The sequence below is a fragment of the Bombus pyrosoma genome, linkage group LG1 (genome assembly GCF_014825855.1).
Source record: "Bombus pyrosoma isolate SC7728 linkage group LG1, ASM1482585v1, whole genome shotgun sequence".
Lineage (NCBI taxonomy): Eukaryota > Metazoa > Arthropoda > Insecta > Hymenoptera > Apidae > Bombus > Bombus pyrosoma.
The window spans coordinates 6,348,161-6,365,555 of NC_057770.1; the positions used below are offsets into that span (position 1 = coordinate 6,348,161).

Here is a 17,395-nt window from a genome sequence, read left to right on the forward strand (position 1 = left end):
AAAAATAGGATACAATGACTGTAAACTCATTTTATTAATATATTTATATATATAATACATTTGTTGATATATGTAGTACAATATAATATACATATATTGTACAGATTTAAATAATTCATTTCATATCATTAATTGTCAAACATAATACCATATTTAGTATTATATAAACAAATATAGAAAAAAAACTCCAATTGCTAAAAAATTATAAAATATGAAATATTTTATCTCGCATTACCTACTTATTATTTGAGAATTAGGTTTTATATATATATATATGGATTTTCTAAATAAAATATTTTGGATCATAATGTGGATTTACATTTTTAAAGAAATATATTCTGTAAATTTATTAAACATGTAATATATAAATAACATTTTATACACATGATTTTTATATTGAATCAAATCTTCCTTTATATTGTGTATTCGTCTTTATTTTTAGTTTGAAATACAAGGGAATTATTGAAACAAGAATTCTTTATACAAAACAAGATATGTAAAACTGATCATAGAAAAATATATATGTAATTGCTAGAAATCTGTAAATGTAATCAATATGTTCATTTATGTATTTAATATAGTCAGTAAAAGACTATCTATTAATTATAATAGATTTCTATTTAAATATAATTTTTGTATATAGTAGAAGTTTGAAGATTTTTAAAAGTACAATAAAGTTATAGTGGATACATATTCCACACTAAATACAGGGTTAATGTAATAAAACTAAAACTATATAAATTCTTATATTATTGACATCTCACATGTCAAATTTGAATTGTACTATTATATCATAGTTTTATAAAGAAATTGTAGGATATACATTATTATTATTCTATTGTAGGATATAATTATTCTTTCTATCTTCACAATTATGTGATATATTCACATCTCACAAGTTGTCCCCTTTAGATATTATCAGAAAGAAAGTGATGTGTAACATGTATCATATGCTTCAGAATTATGTGAAGATGTAGATGATAAAGTATTGGTAATCAAGGATGTGGATATGGGTCAGAACATATCATCATGACCCATATCTGGAATATATGATAAACCTCGTTCCTTCAGAGTTTTATTTATTAGTCGTTTCTGGTCTTGTTTTAATTCTTGTTCTCGTCTTTGTGCATCCAAGATATCATCAACAGATACTTCAGTCAATGGTAAATCTTTTTCTTTGTCTCTGTCCTATAATAAGAATTATATTGTTTCGTTAAAAAGTCTAATATATGTTTTTTTAAGTAAAAGACTTTTATATAACGACATTACTATTTCTCCTAAAAGGACAACATTTTCTCCTCTGACAATAAAAATTCCTCTTGGGATGTCTCCATATTCTTTGCCAACATGAATTCTTTCAATTGTACGATGAAGTACAATATTAGCAAATTGATCAACACTTCTAAGATATCCAATTAAAGTTCTGCCATCTCTTAGTAAAACCATAAGTTTTTCTAGATCAGAATTATGTATAATATATCATAATAATGAAAATAACTTTTATCAAAGTAGGGATTAAAATAAACAAAATGTATTATATTTTATCAAAAATTTCATCATTTGCGAAGGTTTAAAAAGATATACATATGAATAATACAGTTCTAGATTTAATTAATACAATTTTCTGTGATAAAAGAAAACATTTGTATAACACTGTATAACAGTTTGCTTTTATAAATATAGCGTTTATAAAAATTATTAATTAAAGAATAAAGTACAAAACTGTAATAATACACTGATATAACCTAACAAATGTACAATTGTAACAATTACGTACTGTCAAGTTCTTCGAGAAGAGATGCCGTCCCTGGCAAAATGTTCATTTTGCAATTTCTCCTATTTCTGATATATAGAAATAATTTTCAAATTAAAACAAATAAAAATCTTATATGCCAGCTTAACCTGTAGTGAGATATAAAATTAAAATCATTTCGTTTGTTCGTCAATAATTGCTTGAACTATGTTAACTTGTTATTATCGAATTAATATTATCGATAAACTTATTTAATTATCAAACTAAAATAATTTAATTATAATCATCACTCCTTTCACATTTACTTAAAAGATCCACGCAAATCGATATATGTATTTTGGTGAATTTTATTTTGTGTGTATAGCGAGGTAAAATGTGTTATTGATTTGAATTCACCGCAAATTAAGAAAATAATACAAACAATATTATGGGATTATTATTAGCCTTTCATAGTAGTCAGATTACATAAATAAATGATTGTATTAATATAAGAAAGATCAAAATAACATATATATTATATTTGTATAAAGTTTCATTTCTATACGATGATAATCTATATACGTACATACTACTACTCGTCTAATTATCGATATTTTTCGTTAAAAATGGCTTATTATATAAAGTATTATTTAAAGTTTAATACAATTATTATATAAAGTAATACTTACTTTAAAATATATCGATTTTAACATATAGCCTTATATTTTATAAAAAATTACTAGTAAACATTTGAGTGAGTACTTACATGCATGCATACATAATTTCTTTTATACATCATTCATAATAACTTTTGATATTCTATAATTTTGATCCATAATATTTTAATACCTTCAAAAATATATAATTTCATATATTCTAAATAATAATAGCAATGTATATACGTAACAAATAATACCTATAATTTATAGATTTCGTACCGGCATATATATAAGAACATAACCTTCAATACAATGAAGCGAAAACATTTTTGGCAATTTTTACCATTTATGATACTTGTTATAGGAGGTACATTTTTTATTCAGGAATTTGTAAGCCTAAAGTATGTACTTTAATACTACAATCTTAAATTTTCTATCGTATAATTTAAAATTATTAACTAAATTATTTTCATTTCTTCAGATATAAGTATCCAAAAGTTACATCGTATGATTTGAAAGTAGAAACTAAAAAACGAGGTATTGAAATGAAAAAAAGTCGTACTCTTGAAGAGGAATATAAGCTAATAAAAGTAAGTAAACCGATTATTTTTATTAAATAAAATATCTATATATTAAATATTTCAAAAATTCCATTTTTACTAACTTGAGAATTGTACTATTTTTAAACTTTTTATATGAAAATAGGGTAATTTCAACTCAAAAACGTGTTATAAATTCTTGTTTATTAATATATTGGACCAAAATTCCTTCATATCTTTAAATATCTATTAACAGTTAATAATCATTACAGAAAATAATCAAATTTTAACTATTCTTTTTGAGAGTAACAAACTATATCCTTATATACAATTAAGGGATTTATATAACAAATTGATGCAAAAGTAAATTTACGATTTTATTCTTTTATTTTAAGTTATGTTAATTATACACAGCAACTGTATGTGTGTTAAAATTAGGAACAAAGATATGCATTTTTATTCGCAAATAAAAAATGCAAATAAGATTGCTGACAAATATGATCAAGATTAGTATATAAAACACATGAATTACATGTGTTACGTCTATAGAAACAACTGACTAATATTAAAATTACATTATACAAATTAAATAAATAAATATATCAAGTTGTATTAATATATTAAATAGTTGCAGAAAACTTTATACTTTGTTATGATACATATATTACGTATAAATTACATTATATGGTATATACAGATTTATATGAAATAGTAAGTCATAATTACATTTAGCTTGATATTTCTAGACCTTGGATATTGATAATTGGGAAAACGTTCGTATACCACGACCATGGGAGGATCCAAACATGACAAACAAATGAAATTGTAAAAAGAATTTACTTAAAAAAAAATATATGTACAGTGTATGTATATAAAAGTATATTTATAACAAATTGTTATCTATATTATATTATAGTTACGATAAATTCTGTATTAAAATCTCTTGAGTATTCCTCATACATATCTTTGTTGTAGTAATTAACAAGTTAGAAATTATTACAAAAAATGTAGCACAGCACACATTTGTTTTACAATTAGTAACTTTAGTGCGTTAACGAATGTAATTCTATAAACGAACAGTATAGTTAGTTAAATTAGAAAAGAAAGTTTCAAAATTTTAACATATTAAACTTACTTTTTTTTTCAAACCCATACATACTTAATAAACTTTGTTGCCTTTGTACTGGTGATTGTAACTGTTGGCTTCGCCGTGTACCGTTTGTCGTGTTCATTTTACTTTTTAGAACCTGTGTGTATGAAAGAGAGAGAAAGAGAGTGAGATATAAAATGTTGAAATATACAATTGTGCCGAGATGCGCAGATCGTCCCGAATATCAGTTTGGGACGGGACGAAAAAAGTTCGGGCGATATACATCTACGCACAACTCTAAAATTACATATATGTGATTTGTGTTCATACTAAAAATTAATCAGTAGTTAAAGCAACTATGGAAATATTCTTGATTATTTTCTAATATTATCTTTTCCCAACTTTAATAAACATTTGCGTTGTTTTAATCTGATTTAATGTCACTTCTTAGTTTCAGTGAATTATCGCTTATAAAATAATGATACTCACTGTGCGAAAATTTGAAGAACTTCTACTTTTATTTTGTTTTATTTTATTACTTGTTTGTGTGGATATTTTTGTATCAGACCATGTAAATAAACTATTTGAAGTATTTATATCTTCTTGTCGAATTAAGAAGTCGGAATCTATGTTAAATTCCAACGTTGTCAATGAAGTATTTAAATTGTGTAATTCGTTTTTATTAGCATTTTTTGCAATATTTTCATTCATTGAAACATCTAAATGTGATGTTCCTAAATCGCAATTAGAAGCGTTTAAGGATTCAATATTTTTGCACTCATTTGATGCATTTGTAATTGATGCATTATGCTCTTCATCAATATCCATACGATCATCCTTCCCCACTTCTTCATTTACAACTAAAAGTTTTAAATTAATATTGTTTGTGTGGTTATTTTTATTTACTTCTATGTTTTCTTTTTTTGATAAAACTTCATTTGAGTTCGTAATTTCATTATCTATTGGAGTATAATTTCTTTGAGTATTGTCTTTAGCAAAAAATTTACTTTCTGTAACAGTTCCTTCGTCTATAATTGTTCGCCTGATACGCATATTTCTTCCGTTTATTCGACTTTTACTAGTAGATAAAAGACTTGGAGAAGTTTTGATACTAGATGAACGTTTTGAAAATAAATTTTGTTTTCTAATTAAAACAGGAGATACTTTATCTTCACTAGGAGTAAGACTACTTGCATCTACATTATTTTCAATATCCATTGTATTTGTAGATTTATATATATCTAAAATTTCCTTTTGGTTTAGTTGTTTGTATTCTGTAATAATTATATAATTATTTATTTTTTGCCAATTTTTTAAGTTATACTTAGATATATTTATACAATAACTATTATACTATTGTTTATAATAATATAAAAATAAATTTCATACCAGAATTATCTTGCTGTTTTACAAAAATAGATCTTCTTAAACGATTTGTCTGAAGAATTGCTTCTGAATTAACAGTACACCAATCTGTTAGCTTCTTTCCTTGACAAGTGTCTTGCAATTGATTTTGTACTAATTTATATTCTTTTGACCAAATACTAATATGTTGAGATAGTCCTGCTTTTTGTGTCCAAATATTGCATTTATTAACTTTATTCTAGAAAATTCAAAATTTGATGATATTCAACGTTTCATTAATACTTATTATACATATTTATATATTTAATATCTAACATGTCTAATGTTTATTCTTATGCTAACAAAAAAATTATGCTTTCTGAAATAATTTTATTAACAATATTTACCTTCATTTTATCAGGATTAAAATCATGAAGTGTTTTTAGAGTAAAAGGATCACAGTTCCCAAGTGCAAGCTGCAATGCAATATCTGGATCTATCTCTAGACCGGCATAATATAATTGTTCTTTTGTTACATCAAATGTAGGTGGATTTAAACGAACTTGTTTCCTTTTTAAAGGACAAAACACTAACTGATGCTTGAAAGTGATAACTGCCAATATAAATGAATCTCTATACTCTTTTGTAACAACTAAAGATTTCATATTTAAGTAAGATCCTAAACGAGTTAAAGCCTATGAAAATAAATATATATTTATACTTAAGTATTTTATCCTCAAATTAAAAAAATTTGTAGATATACATGTAAAAATATTTACTTTATGTATATCACAGTCTTTATTTAGTTTTATAAACTTTCGTGCTTTATTTAATCCAATACCAGGAAGAGATGGTAAGTAATCACAGCCTGATAGAATACACATATAGCAGAAGTCATCCATATTAAATTGTTTAGAAGGTATTTCCATTGCAAGATGTAATTGTTCTTGGTCAACTAAAAGACCATTACCAGTTAAATCCATTTTGAACAATACCTGCAATATAAAATATGTGAAGTAAATGTATTTTTGAAATTTAGGATATCACATAAAATCATATATATTTATTTATTTTTATATTTAAATCAATTATAAGTGTATAAAACCAGTTATATAAAATTTTTGAAAATATTTCAATCATATAGGAAAAATACGAACCTTTTTACAACCAAATAGTATTAAATCACTATCTTCAGTGATAACAACATCAGCAATTCCATTGATATTAAGGTATGCTAACTGTGCATCTGCTTCATATGGTGCTACAATACAATCAATATTCATTTCATGGCATTGTTTGATCAACTCTAAAGCCATTTCATGTGTAATATCTATGGACCTCCTCAATAAATTTCTTCCCTCTGCATGTTGTCCCATTTGCATTAGTTCAATACCTTTGCGACGATTTGTCTGTCTATTTCTATATAAGTACATGAATATATTATATTAAAGAAACTAAATATTACATTATCTCATAGTGTATTAGATTTATCTATAAATACATAAATATATTGAAAACTATGGATGATGTAAAAAATGTTTTAAATGAGTGTTGTAAGATACCAAGAGGAACATATTATACAAAATTTACAAACAAATTATTTATTGAACATATAATGTTGGTAAAAAGTATAGAATGTAAAAAACAATGGTCAAATATTATTTTTATAATTCTCCATATCGTGATGCTTTTGAAATGTATATATGTCCTCCTTGATATCTTATAATTTAAATTCGTTCGAAACATTTTGCAGTTATTTGCATGTCTCTGAATAAGCTAAACAATGCAGCTAATGATATCTCCTATTCAGTTACCAAATCATATTTAATATTATATATCTATGAGGACAATTTAATTATAATACTAAGTTTCGAAAATATTTATTATATCAATTTAATTATCAATTCAAATTAATTCAATTTTTTAATATATTTAATTAAATGTTAAACTATCCGTATTAAATAAACATGTAAAATTAATCAATTTTTTAATTTAACATTAATTATCATTTTAAAAATTTCCTAAATTTTTATATAGAATAGAATTTTTATTTCAAATATTCAAAAAAAACTTAATTATACATACTCTCGTCGTTTTACTTCGGTTTGTGCTTTTGCAGGCAAATGTCTTCCATCAAATACAAGTATTGGTCTTATTTTATGAGATAGCAACATATATATAAACTTCATACAATAATGAACATATCTGAAATAGAATTATAATTAAACAATTACTTGTGTCAGTAAACAATATAGTTAAACAATATAAATTTTCTTACGCGTCTGTTGGATGTCCCATTGACAGTTTATCAGCACAAGAAAATACGCCTTTATGCAACCAACAATAAGAATCAATAGCAACAGTACCACCGGAAAATTGTTCAACATTTATTCTTTTAGAGGCTTTTTCTAAAAATGGAAGTAAACCAGTGATACCCATTTTTCACTTTAAACACAACAACATTCAACAGTCATGTACAACCGAGTATCACTGACAGAACCGTTCTTGACATTGCCGCCAAAGTTCCCGCTAATTAACGAATGATGATTTTAGTCCCGGAAATAATATGTTACTAGATATGTAACTTACTAGTCAGAACAATTTATTGCGAAGAAAATAAAAATATATTAAATTTTATGCATCCTGCTTTTTATAAAGCAAAATGGTGTAATTAATTATAAAATATATAAATTTTTTGGAAACTATTGCATGTGTATAAAAAGTAATTTATGGTAAAGTAAAAGTAATTTATTGTTAATAGAATACATCCTATTTTTTCAATATATTTTCAATTTTACATTTTCTATATTATTTTAATAATCACGTAAGCATGTTATTCTAATTCTTGGAGATATACAGTACATATAGAGCAAATATTTCACACTAAATTTATTTGCTTTGTGCAATTATTTTGAATTATATCGTGAAACTACGTTTAAATTACATTGATATTTTATGATAATTTTCTATATCTTATAATAATACGCAAATGGTTAGTAATGATTTACGTGAATCCATTTTAAAAGTAGAAACTTTATTAATAAATTCAATAATACTTAATGAGTATTATTACTAATCTTGATATGTACTCATCGTAAAATAAGCAATGTAAATACATATATAATGAATAACATAATAACTGTAATGTTTTCTCAACATTACTATGATATAAATTCGTTAGATAAAATGATAAAGAGTAATTTATAAATATTTTTATGTATATGTATTTAAATTATTATTATGAAATCGTTAACTATGAAATATACTGCCATCTATCGTTTATTATTGTGATTCGATATATTTAAATTGTGTTTATCTTTTTTTTAAAATCGTGTGACATCAGGGGAAGTTTCAAATTTTCGGAGAAACTGTCGGATTAAATTTGAAATTAAAAATAGAACGATATAAGTATGGAATATATTTTGATGCTGCATACTCCTTCCTATTTCGACATGTATATAAATGGATAGATAGATAGAGATGTGTATGCGTGATTTGTGAAACGAACCTTACAATGGTATTCCACTTATTCGAACACCATTTATCATAGAAAAATCTATTTAGTGCCCAATTAAATGAACTCCTGCCAATTTAATTTGCTTATCTGAACGTAAATTCCTATTATATGAGCGAAAAATCATAGGTAGTGGGGAGAAACAGTGAACTCCTATTATATGAACTCCAGTTATGTTATGAGTATGAGCTGTTTGTCCCCCGATGAATTCACATAGATGAAGTTCTTCTATATAATTTAATGGTAGGTTAATAATTATTTTATGATTTGGTGGTTTAATTTTCTATACATAATGAAAAATTATAATAAAAGATTTTATTATTTTCAGATTATTAGTTCTTTAATTTCGAGTAGAATAACTCGCATATGATATCATTATTAGATATCGTTATTATCTTGTTACAGATATAATTCACTTTACAACATATTTATTGCGCAACGTAAAAATAATGAAAGGCTAACATTATACTTTTTAATGATTTATTTCTCACGTAAATCATTAATATATATAAATTTACACAGCTAATTCGTTGTACATATTGTAAACTATTATTTTCAAATACACTTTTTAGGTTAATGTACAAACCTATGATATCCGATTAAATACATATATTTTAATTGTTTAAAGAATTTTTTCGTCTTTCCATTATTAATTGACTTCAACAAGTTAAATTGATTAATTTTATAATTAAAATTTATTTAATTAAATAATATTCATTATATTAATGTTAATAATGATCAATAAAGCAATATATTTTAAAATACCTTTGCCAGATCTCTAAAATTTTCACAAAATCTGAGTTATATTGCTATTTACTTTTTTTTTTTAGTTTTTAAGAATTTTATTCAGTACTTATGTTAAATATTATATGTAATATAATTACAGATCTACCATACTTCATAACATATAAAAAAAACAATGAAAGGATGCCATGGATGAACACAACAATGATCCTTATGAACAACAGCTTTACGCTGTGTTTCAAAGTTGTTTAACAAAAGGAGAAACTGAACTACAAGAGGATAACTGGTTCAGTTTATGCCATAAGTTACACCTGACAGAACAGAGTGAAGAATTAAAATCATGCATCCAACAACATAAACAAGAAAAGCAATCTATATCATTCCAAGAATTTAGAGCTGCTTTATTAACTCTATTAGGCAAGACACAAGATTCAATTACACAGACAGAAAAAGATAATATAATAGAATCACAAAATGACGCAAATCCACATGTTGTAGATAATAAATTACTACCTAATAATTCTAGCTCTAATGTAGATTTTTTAAATGGAAAAACAGGTAATTACAATGCTTACATTACTTGTTATCTTTTTTTATGTTTTAAATTTTAAGAAACATATTTTTATTTAAACATATATGTTATTAATTTTTAGGCGTGGCAGTGGATGAGGATAGACTAAAATGTTTATGGGAAAAAATAAATACCTGTTTGAAAGAAAATGTAGATTCTGCAACAATCTTTTTTATATCTAATTGTTTAGGAATCCCAGCTCTTCCGAAACAAGTATGTTATTACAAGTATATTACAAACAATACAAATATGTTACTACACATATGTATGTTTAAATACACTTGAAATAATATATGGATGTCTGTGTAGTAAAAATCTCTCGGATCAGTATACATTTAACACACATGTATATATATATACATATATATGTAAAATAAGGAGCTCTATCAATTACATTCATAATCAATAGTTTACTATAATTAAAATTTTTTGTTACATTCATTTCTCTAATATAAAAATATATAATTTAAAGTGACATATAAAATATTATTTTGCACAGATATCACAGTGCATTTTTGAAAAACTTGATCAGAATTGTGATGGATTAATTAATTTGGATGAATTTCTTGTTATATTTCAAAATAAGGCAATGGAAGATCAATTAACACTAGATAAGAATAAACAGTCTACAAATGAATTAACTAAATTGGATTTTAGAAAACGAAACTATGATATACATACTTCTCGCAAAACTAGGTACTACATCATAATTGTCAATGTTAATATAACTTTCATTGTTATGCTTATTTTATTACAATTTTATTATTTTACGAAATTTTTATTGAATCTTTTATTTCTATTTGTTAAATAATAGTTTTACAAGGAATAATACTTTTCTGGATACATGGAAACTTTCAAATATTACAAATACATCGTTATTAACGGACGGAAATTTTAAAACATCTGGTATTTCTTTAACTGACTTAACATCTAGTTTATGTGATGAATTGAAAAATTTTAATGACTCATTAGGTCACTCCGCCATTCGATCTCATATAATGTTATTGCGAGATGTTCTTATACTATATCAAGAAGAATTACACAGCTTAAAGTAAGTGCTACAACCTACATAAATAAATATTTTAAGTAGGAAAAATTTAATTAATGAAAATGGTCTTACATTTTTAGCCTTGTAATAGAGAATATAAATGGTGAAAAGGAAAAACTGCGTGTTGATATCATAGAAGCTAATGAACGAGCAAACACTCTTGTGCAAGAGATTGATGAGCAACATATTCGACAAGAAGAAACTGTTCAAAATTTACGGAAACAAATCGAACAACGACATGCTGAAACTATACAGGATCTTTCAAACCAATTGAGTTCTGAGCGAGAAATGAGTGCTAATGTTTTGAAATCAAAGGATGATCAAATACAGATGTTGCAAAAAGAGAATCACGAGATTAGAAATAAGTTTGTAAATACGTTACAAGAGAATCAAGTTTTAGAAACTGAAAATGAGAATCTTCGTAGTCAAATAGAAAAACTTAAGCAATCAAACAATGAATTTTTAACTCAAATAAAAATGTTGGCAGCAGAGCACGATGAGGTACACAAGTAAACAAATTTTTATGAATAAAAGAAATAATTTAATTTTTATACATATTCATATATCATTGGTAATTCTAGTCGCAAAATATAGAGATAAAACGTCAACAAGAAGTTATATATTTGGTAGAGCGTATCAAACAGTTGCAGTCAGAAACAGTTCTTTTACAAGATCAAAATGACGAACTTACAGCAGAATTAGAAAGTTTAAAACAGCATGATCGTCATAATAAAGATACAAGGTAAGATAAAGATACAGAACGAAAAATTATAAAAAAGATACTTCAATAATATAAATAAAGATAAGATTAATTTCTTTTAGTTATTGCAGACAGAATAACCTTCCTGGCAATCATATAGCAAAGAATATACAGTCAAATGAAACTGAAAGTAAGAATAACTCTATATATTTCTATACATTTCATTTATATTCATTTTTTAGCGTAATAAAATTAATGTATAATATATTTTCAGGTAAAGAAACATTTATAATCGAAGAAGATGATTTAGATGTTGTTTTAAAACATTCCACATCTGTAAGTAACGATTAATAATTTATATTGTTTAATTTAGATATGTGATAGTACTCGCCTATTTATATATATTCCATTTTATCAACACAGCCATCTTATAAATCCAATGAAGAAGAGAATGCGCAAAATTGTAAAAAGATAGATTTAAAACGGTTTAAAGATATAGTTATAAAACAGTTAAAAAATATTTTAGTAAATAATAACAAGTGCACTTCAGAAAACTGTGCATTTAGAGATGAAATATCAGGAATGATTATAAGATTACAATCGAATTCAAATACACAATTTTTCAAAGAGACTGAATTTATCAAAAGCATCGCATCTGAAATAGAAACAGAATGTGAAGAAAAAACGAATGATTTTGTAATTCCCAGACATAAGAATTCCGTTTCTATTAAACGGGTAGTAACATCCAATAATAATGATAATAATTGTGATGTTGATTATTTTAGTAATCAAGATATGAAAAGTTCATCACATAACAAAGTTTCAAGTCTTAGAGATTATCCTCCTCGTAAAGAAGAGTACATAAATGCTGATCATTCAAAATCAAATAAGGAAAAAGATACTTTGATCACTCAATGTGCAAAAATTACAAATGAAGTTAGTACAAGAACTAATTCAAGCTTAATAAAAAGTGACTCATCTGAAAGTGTTTCCTTAAATTTGAAGTTGAAAGAACTTGAAGCAACTCATGCTACTGAAAAAAAACAATTGATTGAACAATGTGCAGAATTAGAAAGAAGTCTTGATATGTTAAAAGTAGAATACGAAGAGTGTGAAGATTACTGGACTGCTAAATTAGAGGAAGAAAGACAACTTTTTGAACAGGAACAAAAAATTAGTGATGAGAAATTTTCAGAACTTATAGCTAAAATGGCTGAGTATGAAGAATTAATTAGTCCAGTAGACAAAGTAAAGAATGGTGGACGTCTATCTCCAATAGAAGAAAAGTTTAATTTAGAACAACAAGTAAGATACAATTTTTCTATTTTTGTTATGTATATAAATAATTTTATTTTGTTTATCACTGTAGTTTTTCCTTTAATTCTCTAATCAGAAAAAATATTTTAACTTCGTAAAGTCTTTTATTTTTAAAATCTATTATTAAATAATTATGATTTACTAAATCATAATTATAGTTTACTCTGTTTATTTGTATGTATACTTTTTTTATACAGTACTTAGATCTTGAAGAAGAATTCGAAAAATGGAAAGCACAAATGGAAGAAGAAATATCCCAAAAAGACAAAGAGATTAAAAATTTACACGAGAAAATAAAATCCTTAGAACGACCTATAATGACTGATATGTCTGTACAAGTTACAGATGAATTAATTTTTCCGTCTTTATTTACACGATCAAATTATGTACCTAATGATTCGTTGAATATTCAACCATCCAGTGATTCGGTTTTGAAGTTAGCTCAATGTATTGATAATATTCACAACCTGCCTGAAGAATATAAATTTAATAAAATTCTAGAATCTTCGACCTCATCAAATGACTTTACTCCACGACTGTCGAAAGATGATTTAGATGGTGATAATTGTAACCTGCACCAAATATATCCCCATTATCATCACAATGCAGAATATTATTTTCTGCAGAATACGTCGAAGTTACAAAATTTAAAAGCACCAAACTGTCAATGCATGCGAAATGATGCACAAGTAGCTTGTATAAACATCAATATATTGCAAAATTTAAGTATGAAACTTCAGGCACAAGAGCGTAAAAAAAATCAATTGCAAGAATGTTTGAAGAAACAGCAATACCACACTGAACGTGTATTACAACGTAAGTCCTCCACAATCTTATTTAAATAATTATATATGTTGCAATATTAAGTTGCTATTATTTCAGATATTATGTCTCAACATCAAGCAGAGATATCTGAATTACAATGTCTTCTTCGTAGTACTCAAGAAAGACTTCAAAGAGAATTTGAAACAAATGCAGAGCAGGTACATAATTTTTACAATTTTTTTTAATGATTTTTTATGTTCTTGTATATCATTCTTAATTAACACTGATCAAGTCCAATATAAAATTTATGATTAAATATATTTTTAATTTCTTTATCATTTTCTACAGGCTGAACAATTGACACGAAATGATATACTAGTAAAACATCTATACACAGAAAATGCTTGTTTAACAGCTAATTTAAAACGTTTACAGCAACATTACAATATCTTAACTGGATTAAATGCTGAATCAACTTCAATATGATATTACAATCAATTATCAATAATGTATAAAAGGCAGAGCTCTATTAATAAAATATTAGTAATAATGCTACTAATATTTTAACATCAGAGTGTAAGTTATAGGTAGATACTCTATCTCAATTGTTAATTGTGATACATACTATCTTTTTTCAATTATAGTATTAGAATAACAGTAAACAAAATTGATATTTTTTTTATGAGTGCTGATTTTAAATCAGAATAATTTAAAAATTCAAAAACAAGCAGTCGTCTTTTTTTGAAATTGATATACGTCTTTCATTTTGCACTTTGAGATTTGTGCAAATATATATCGATAATGTCGAAATGGTTATACATACATATATTTCTTGAATTTCATCTTGTGCATATGTGTATAAAAATATATTACATGAACATAAAGTTTGATACAATTTATCATATAACATTATGTAGTAGATAATATTATGTAATGTGATAAGCAGAAAATCTTGTTTTGTTTTGAGAATTTAAGGACAATGTACTATAAAAAGAATGATAAAATTATCAATAATTAAGAGAGTTGAAACAATTAGAAATTTACATTTATGTTTAAAGCAAACAGTATTTATTACTAGACTCAAATTGTTTCTAACATAAACAGAGTTTGAAAAACTAGTATGTTCTTCACTTTATGACATTGATTACTATTGATAGAAGTATATAATCTGCCTTATAATTTGTAAGTTACAATTATAAGTATATCTCATAAAATCCTATCGAATTCATATTCTTAGATCATTTTTATGAAATTAAAGAAAACAAGCAGTCTAATTATGAATCATGATAAAAAAGACCCAAATTAATTAGTACAAAAAATTATTCTATCATTGTTACTACTATTTGCTATTCATTAAGTTATTATGTATAAATAGATATTTTTCAGAACGATTTGGTTAGATTCTTTAGCCTAAATGCCAAAGATAGGAAATTTCAACTTTATTAAAAAAATCATTGCTAAATATGTTCGTTACTTGTTGCGTATAAGTAAATTATTTTTTCTTGAAAGTTTATTTTAGTTATTACAATCAAATTACAATAAAATTATTTTGTTCTTTTTATAAAATGCGTATTTTTTAAACATCGAGAATAAAGCTTATACGAAACAAATACATATTATATACACAGTAATATTATCATTTATAGTAAAAGTAAAATAGCAGAGAAAAAACTCAAATCTTAATACTGATTCTTTAGATTAAAATTTCCTTCTGTTTGTTTTTTATATATTTTTAAATATAAAATTTGTGAGATTCTATTTAATGTGAAGTTAATTTTTATGACAATTATATTGAATTTATTAACATGATTCATTGGAATAAATTATGTTACTTATATTTTTGAAATCTTCAATGTTCGGAATGGTTTTAATTCAGTATTACAGATTTAGACCTTTATTATGCATAATCAAGATTAACACTATCATGATCAATATTTTGGGTTCAATTATATTATATTACATAATTCAATAGTCACATAAGAATATATATACAAATTACTGTGTGTATTGAATATTCAACCAAATATATCCGCGGTATTGTATAATATATGGTCACATTTAGCTTTATTTAGCATATAATAATAATAGGTACTATCTGTATATACTATACACACACATATATAACTTACTTTGTATAGTAATTATTCTAATTGAGATTTATCTAATTTTGATCATATCGCTGCCATATAAAACATTTTGTACATGATATTTATATAAATGTTTGTATATTACTATTCTGCAGCGAACTAAGTTTCTTCACATTTGCCTTATTGATGACTCTTACACAATCTTTGTAATTATATACCTGGTGTCTTAACGACTATAATATAATCGGCAATAGGGTGATTTTACGTCAAAAAACAAGTCGAAAATATACAATAAAATTTTTTCGTATGACTCTTCGTTTTCAGAAAATCAAGTTTTAAAATCAAATATATTTAAACTTGGCTAATTAAGGACTAGGTATGAGCAAACAATCAGCAGGAAATTATTCTATATGAGAAAAGTATAAAATACAAAAATACAAAATCTACAAAAATGTGAAACACAACCTTTCCGTTTCAGTTTTCCAGAAAATAGAATTTGAACATGTTATTACTTAGTTATTAATTTGCCAGGTACATCCGTATAATAAATTTTCAAATTTATCTTTCAAAACAAGAAAACAAAATAGCTTATGAAAAAATGTTATTTTACATTTTTAACTTATTTTCACATACAGAATAATCTCCGGTTGATTATTTGCTTTTGCTCAGTCCGGGATTAGTCAAGTTTACTTGAGAAATCCAATTTTTTCGTCGTATGAAAAAATTTTATTCTATATTTTCAACTTCATTTTTTACGTAGAATCACAGTTTCTGGGACACCCTGTATATTTTTTTATATATTATATTTCTTTATTACACCGTTGTTAAATTATCTCGTCTTCAAGTATTCTATAGTTTTTCATAATGGAATTGTTAAACGGCAATAATTACAGTAATACTAATAGCAAATTATACGACTTTGATGCAATAATTAGAAATTTAAGAAGTATAATTTGTTTTATTATTACAAAAATTACGTTTCCTATTGTATTTACATTGTATGTTGTTAAAATGTACAAAGTGTATTAATGAGTAAAGAGCATGAAGGAGGAAAAAGCTTCAAATCAAACTCAAATTTTTTATTATTATATTATACCTTGCAAATTTTGTTTATTTATTTATATTGCTTATTTAAATTATTTATAATGTTTTTACTACAATTTGAAATGTAATAAATAATGATAAAAAGAGCACGGACTACTAAATTGTGTATTTATATTTGAAAATCTAATTTTTCTTATACCTTTCTATAATTATATCTTCTTTCATTATATCGTTAATTTAT

At 24.8% G+C, this 17,395-nt stretch overlaps 4 protein-coding genes across 13 annotated transcripts in view; 2 read left to right on the top strand and 2 right to left on the bottom strand.

Annotated features, from left to right (window-relative positions):
• Positions 1-731: 731 nt before the first annotated feature.
• LOC122569977 (U6 snRNA-associated Sm-like protein LSm1) lies at positions 732-1,902 on the bottom strand. The gene is made up of 3 exons (XM_043731724.1): positions 1,778-1,902; positions 1,270-1,454; positions 732-1,188 (listed from the first exon to the last, which is right to left on the bottom strand). The coding sequence occupies exons 1-3, from the start codon at positions 1,821-1,823 to the stop codon at positions 1,015-1,017; spliced, it is 405 nt and encodes a 134-aa protein (XP_043587659.1). The 5' UTR covers positions 1,824-1,902; the 3' UTR covers positions 732-1,014.
• LOC122569941 overlaps positions 1,778-17,395 on the bottom strand; it is a 39,004-nt gene continuing 23,386 nt past the window's right edge. The window contains exons 6-14 of one of the 6 annotated variants that reach the window (XM_043731670.1): positions 7,643-7,691; positions 7,450-7,569; positions 6,522-6,783; positions 6,144-6,359; positions 5,772-6,059; positions 5,410-5,623; positions 4,510-5,294; positions 4,062-4,177; positions 1,778-1,902 (exon numbers count right to left, since the gene is read on the bottom strand). In XM_043731670.1, coding sequence (XP_043587605.1) covers positions 1,863-1,902; positions 4,062-4,177; positions 4,510-5,294; positions 5,410-5,623; positions 5,772-6,059; positions 6,144-6,359; positions 6,522-6,783; positions 7,450-7,569; positions 7,643-7,691 — 2,090 coding nt within the window. In that variant the 3' untranslated portion in view covers positions 1,778-1,862. Of the gene's footprint in view, positions 1,903-3,864; positions 3,997-4,061; positions 4,178-4,509; positions 5,295-5,409; positions 5,624-5,771; positions 6,060-6,143; positions 6,360-6,521; positions 6,784-7,449; positions 7,570-7,642; positions 7,773-17,395 lie in introns of those variants that run through there. The other 5 variants (XM_043731660.1, XM_043731644.1, XM_043731631.1 and 2 more) reach the window with 5 other exon arrangements.
• Positions 2,427-3,889, top strand: LOC122569983 (cytochrome c oxidase assembly protein COX16 homolog, mitochondrial). 2 transcript variants are annotated; one of them, XM_043731738.1, is made up of 4 exons: positions 2,427-2,486; positions 2,662-2,792; positions 2,873-2,981; positions 3,663-3,889. In XM_043731738.1, exons 2-4 carry the CDS (start codon positions 2,704-2,706, stop codon positions 3,738-3,740), a joined length of 276 nt encoding a protein of 91 aa, XP_043587673.1. In that variant the 5' UTR covers positions 2,427-2,486; positions 2,662-2,703; the 3' UTR covers positions 3,741-3,889. The 2 variants fall into 2 exon arrangements, with proteins under 2 accessions (XP_043587673.1, XP_043587681.1); XM_043731746.1 differs by having other exon boundaries at positions 3,677-3,889.
• Positions 8,691-17,179, top strand: LOC122569962 (blastoderm-specific protein 25D). Of its 4 annotated transcripts, none has more exons than XM_043731691.1 (14): positions 8,692-9,121; positions 9,207-9,450; positions 9,765-10,180; positions 10,276-10,406; positions 10,693-10,889; positions 11,008-11,244; positions 11,322-11,742; positions 11,823-11,983; positions 12,064-12,131; positions 12,216-12,277; positions 12,365-13,246; positions 13,456-14,074; positions 14,141-14,241; positions 14,372-17,179. In XM_043731691.1, exons 3-14 carry the CDS (start codon positions 9,811-9,813, stop codon positions 14,507-14,509), a joined length of 3,387 nt encoding a protein of 1,128 aa, XP_043587626.1. In that variant the 5' UTR covers positions 8,692-9,121; positions 9,207-9,450; positions 9,765-9,810; the 3' UTR covers positions 14,510-17,179. The 4 variants fall into 4 exon arrangements, with proteins under 4 accessions (XP_043587644.1, XP_043587626.1, XP_043587635.1 ...); XM_043731700.1 differs by having other exon boundaries at positions 9,207-9,369; XM_043731709.1 differs by lacking the exon at positions 9,207-9,450 and having other exon boundaries at positions 8,691-9,121; positions 12,073-12,131.

Bases quoted from the DNA above. Each gene is read 5' to 3' on its own strand.
- LOC122569962 (XM_043731691.1), top strand. From the start codon at position 9,811: ATGGATGAACACAACAATGATCCTTATGAACAACAGCTTTACGCTGTG. The intron at 14,075-14,140 runs GTAAGTCCTCCA...CTATTATTTCAG, and splicing joins CACTGAACGTGTATTACAAC to ATATTATGTCTCAACATCAA. The intron at 14,242-14,371 runs GTACATAATTTT...CATTTTCTACAG, and splicing joins TTGAAACAAATGCAGAGCAG to GCTGAACAATTGACACGAAA.
- LOC122569983 (XM_043731738.1), top strand. From the start codon at position 2,704: ATGAAGCGAAAACATTTTTGGCAATTTTTACCATTTATGATACTTGTT. The intron at 2,793-2,872 runs GTATGTACTTTA...TCATTTCTTCAG, and splicing joins CAGGAATTTGTAAGCCTAAA to ATATAAGTATCCAAAAGTTA. The intron at 2,982-3,662 runs GTAAGTAAACCG...AATTACATTTAG, and splicing joins AGGAATATAAGCTAATAAAA to CTTGATATTTCTAGACCTTG.
- LOC122569977 (XM_043731724.1), bottom strand. From the start codon at position 1,823: ATGAACATTTTGCCAGGGACGGCATCTCTTCTCGAAGAACTTGACA. The intron at 1,455-1,777 runs GTACGTAATTGT...ATTCTGATCTAG, and splicing joins TCTTCTCGAAGAACTTGACA to AAAAACTTATGGTTTTACTA. The intron at 1,189-1,269 runs GTAATGTCGTTA...TTCTTATTATAG, and splicing joins TTGTCCTTTTAGGAGAAATA to GACAGAGACAAAGAAAAAGA.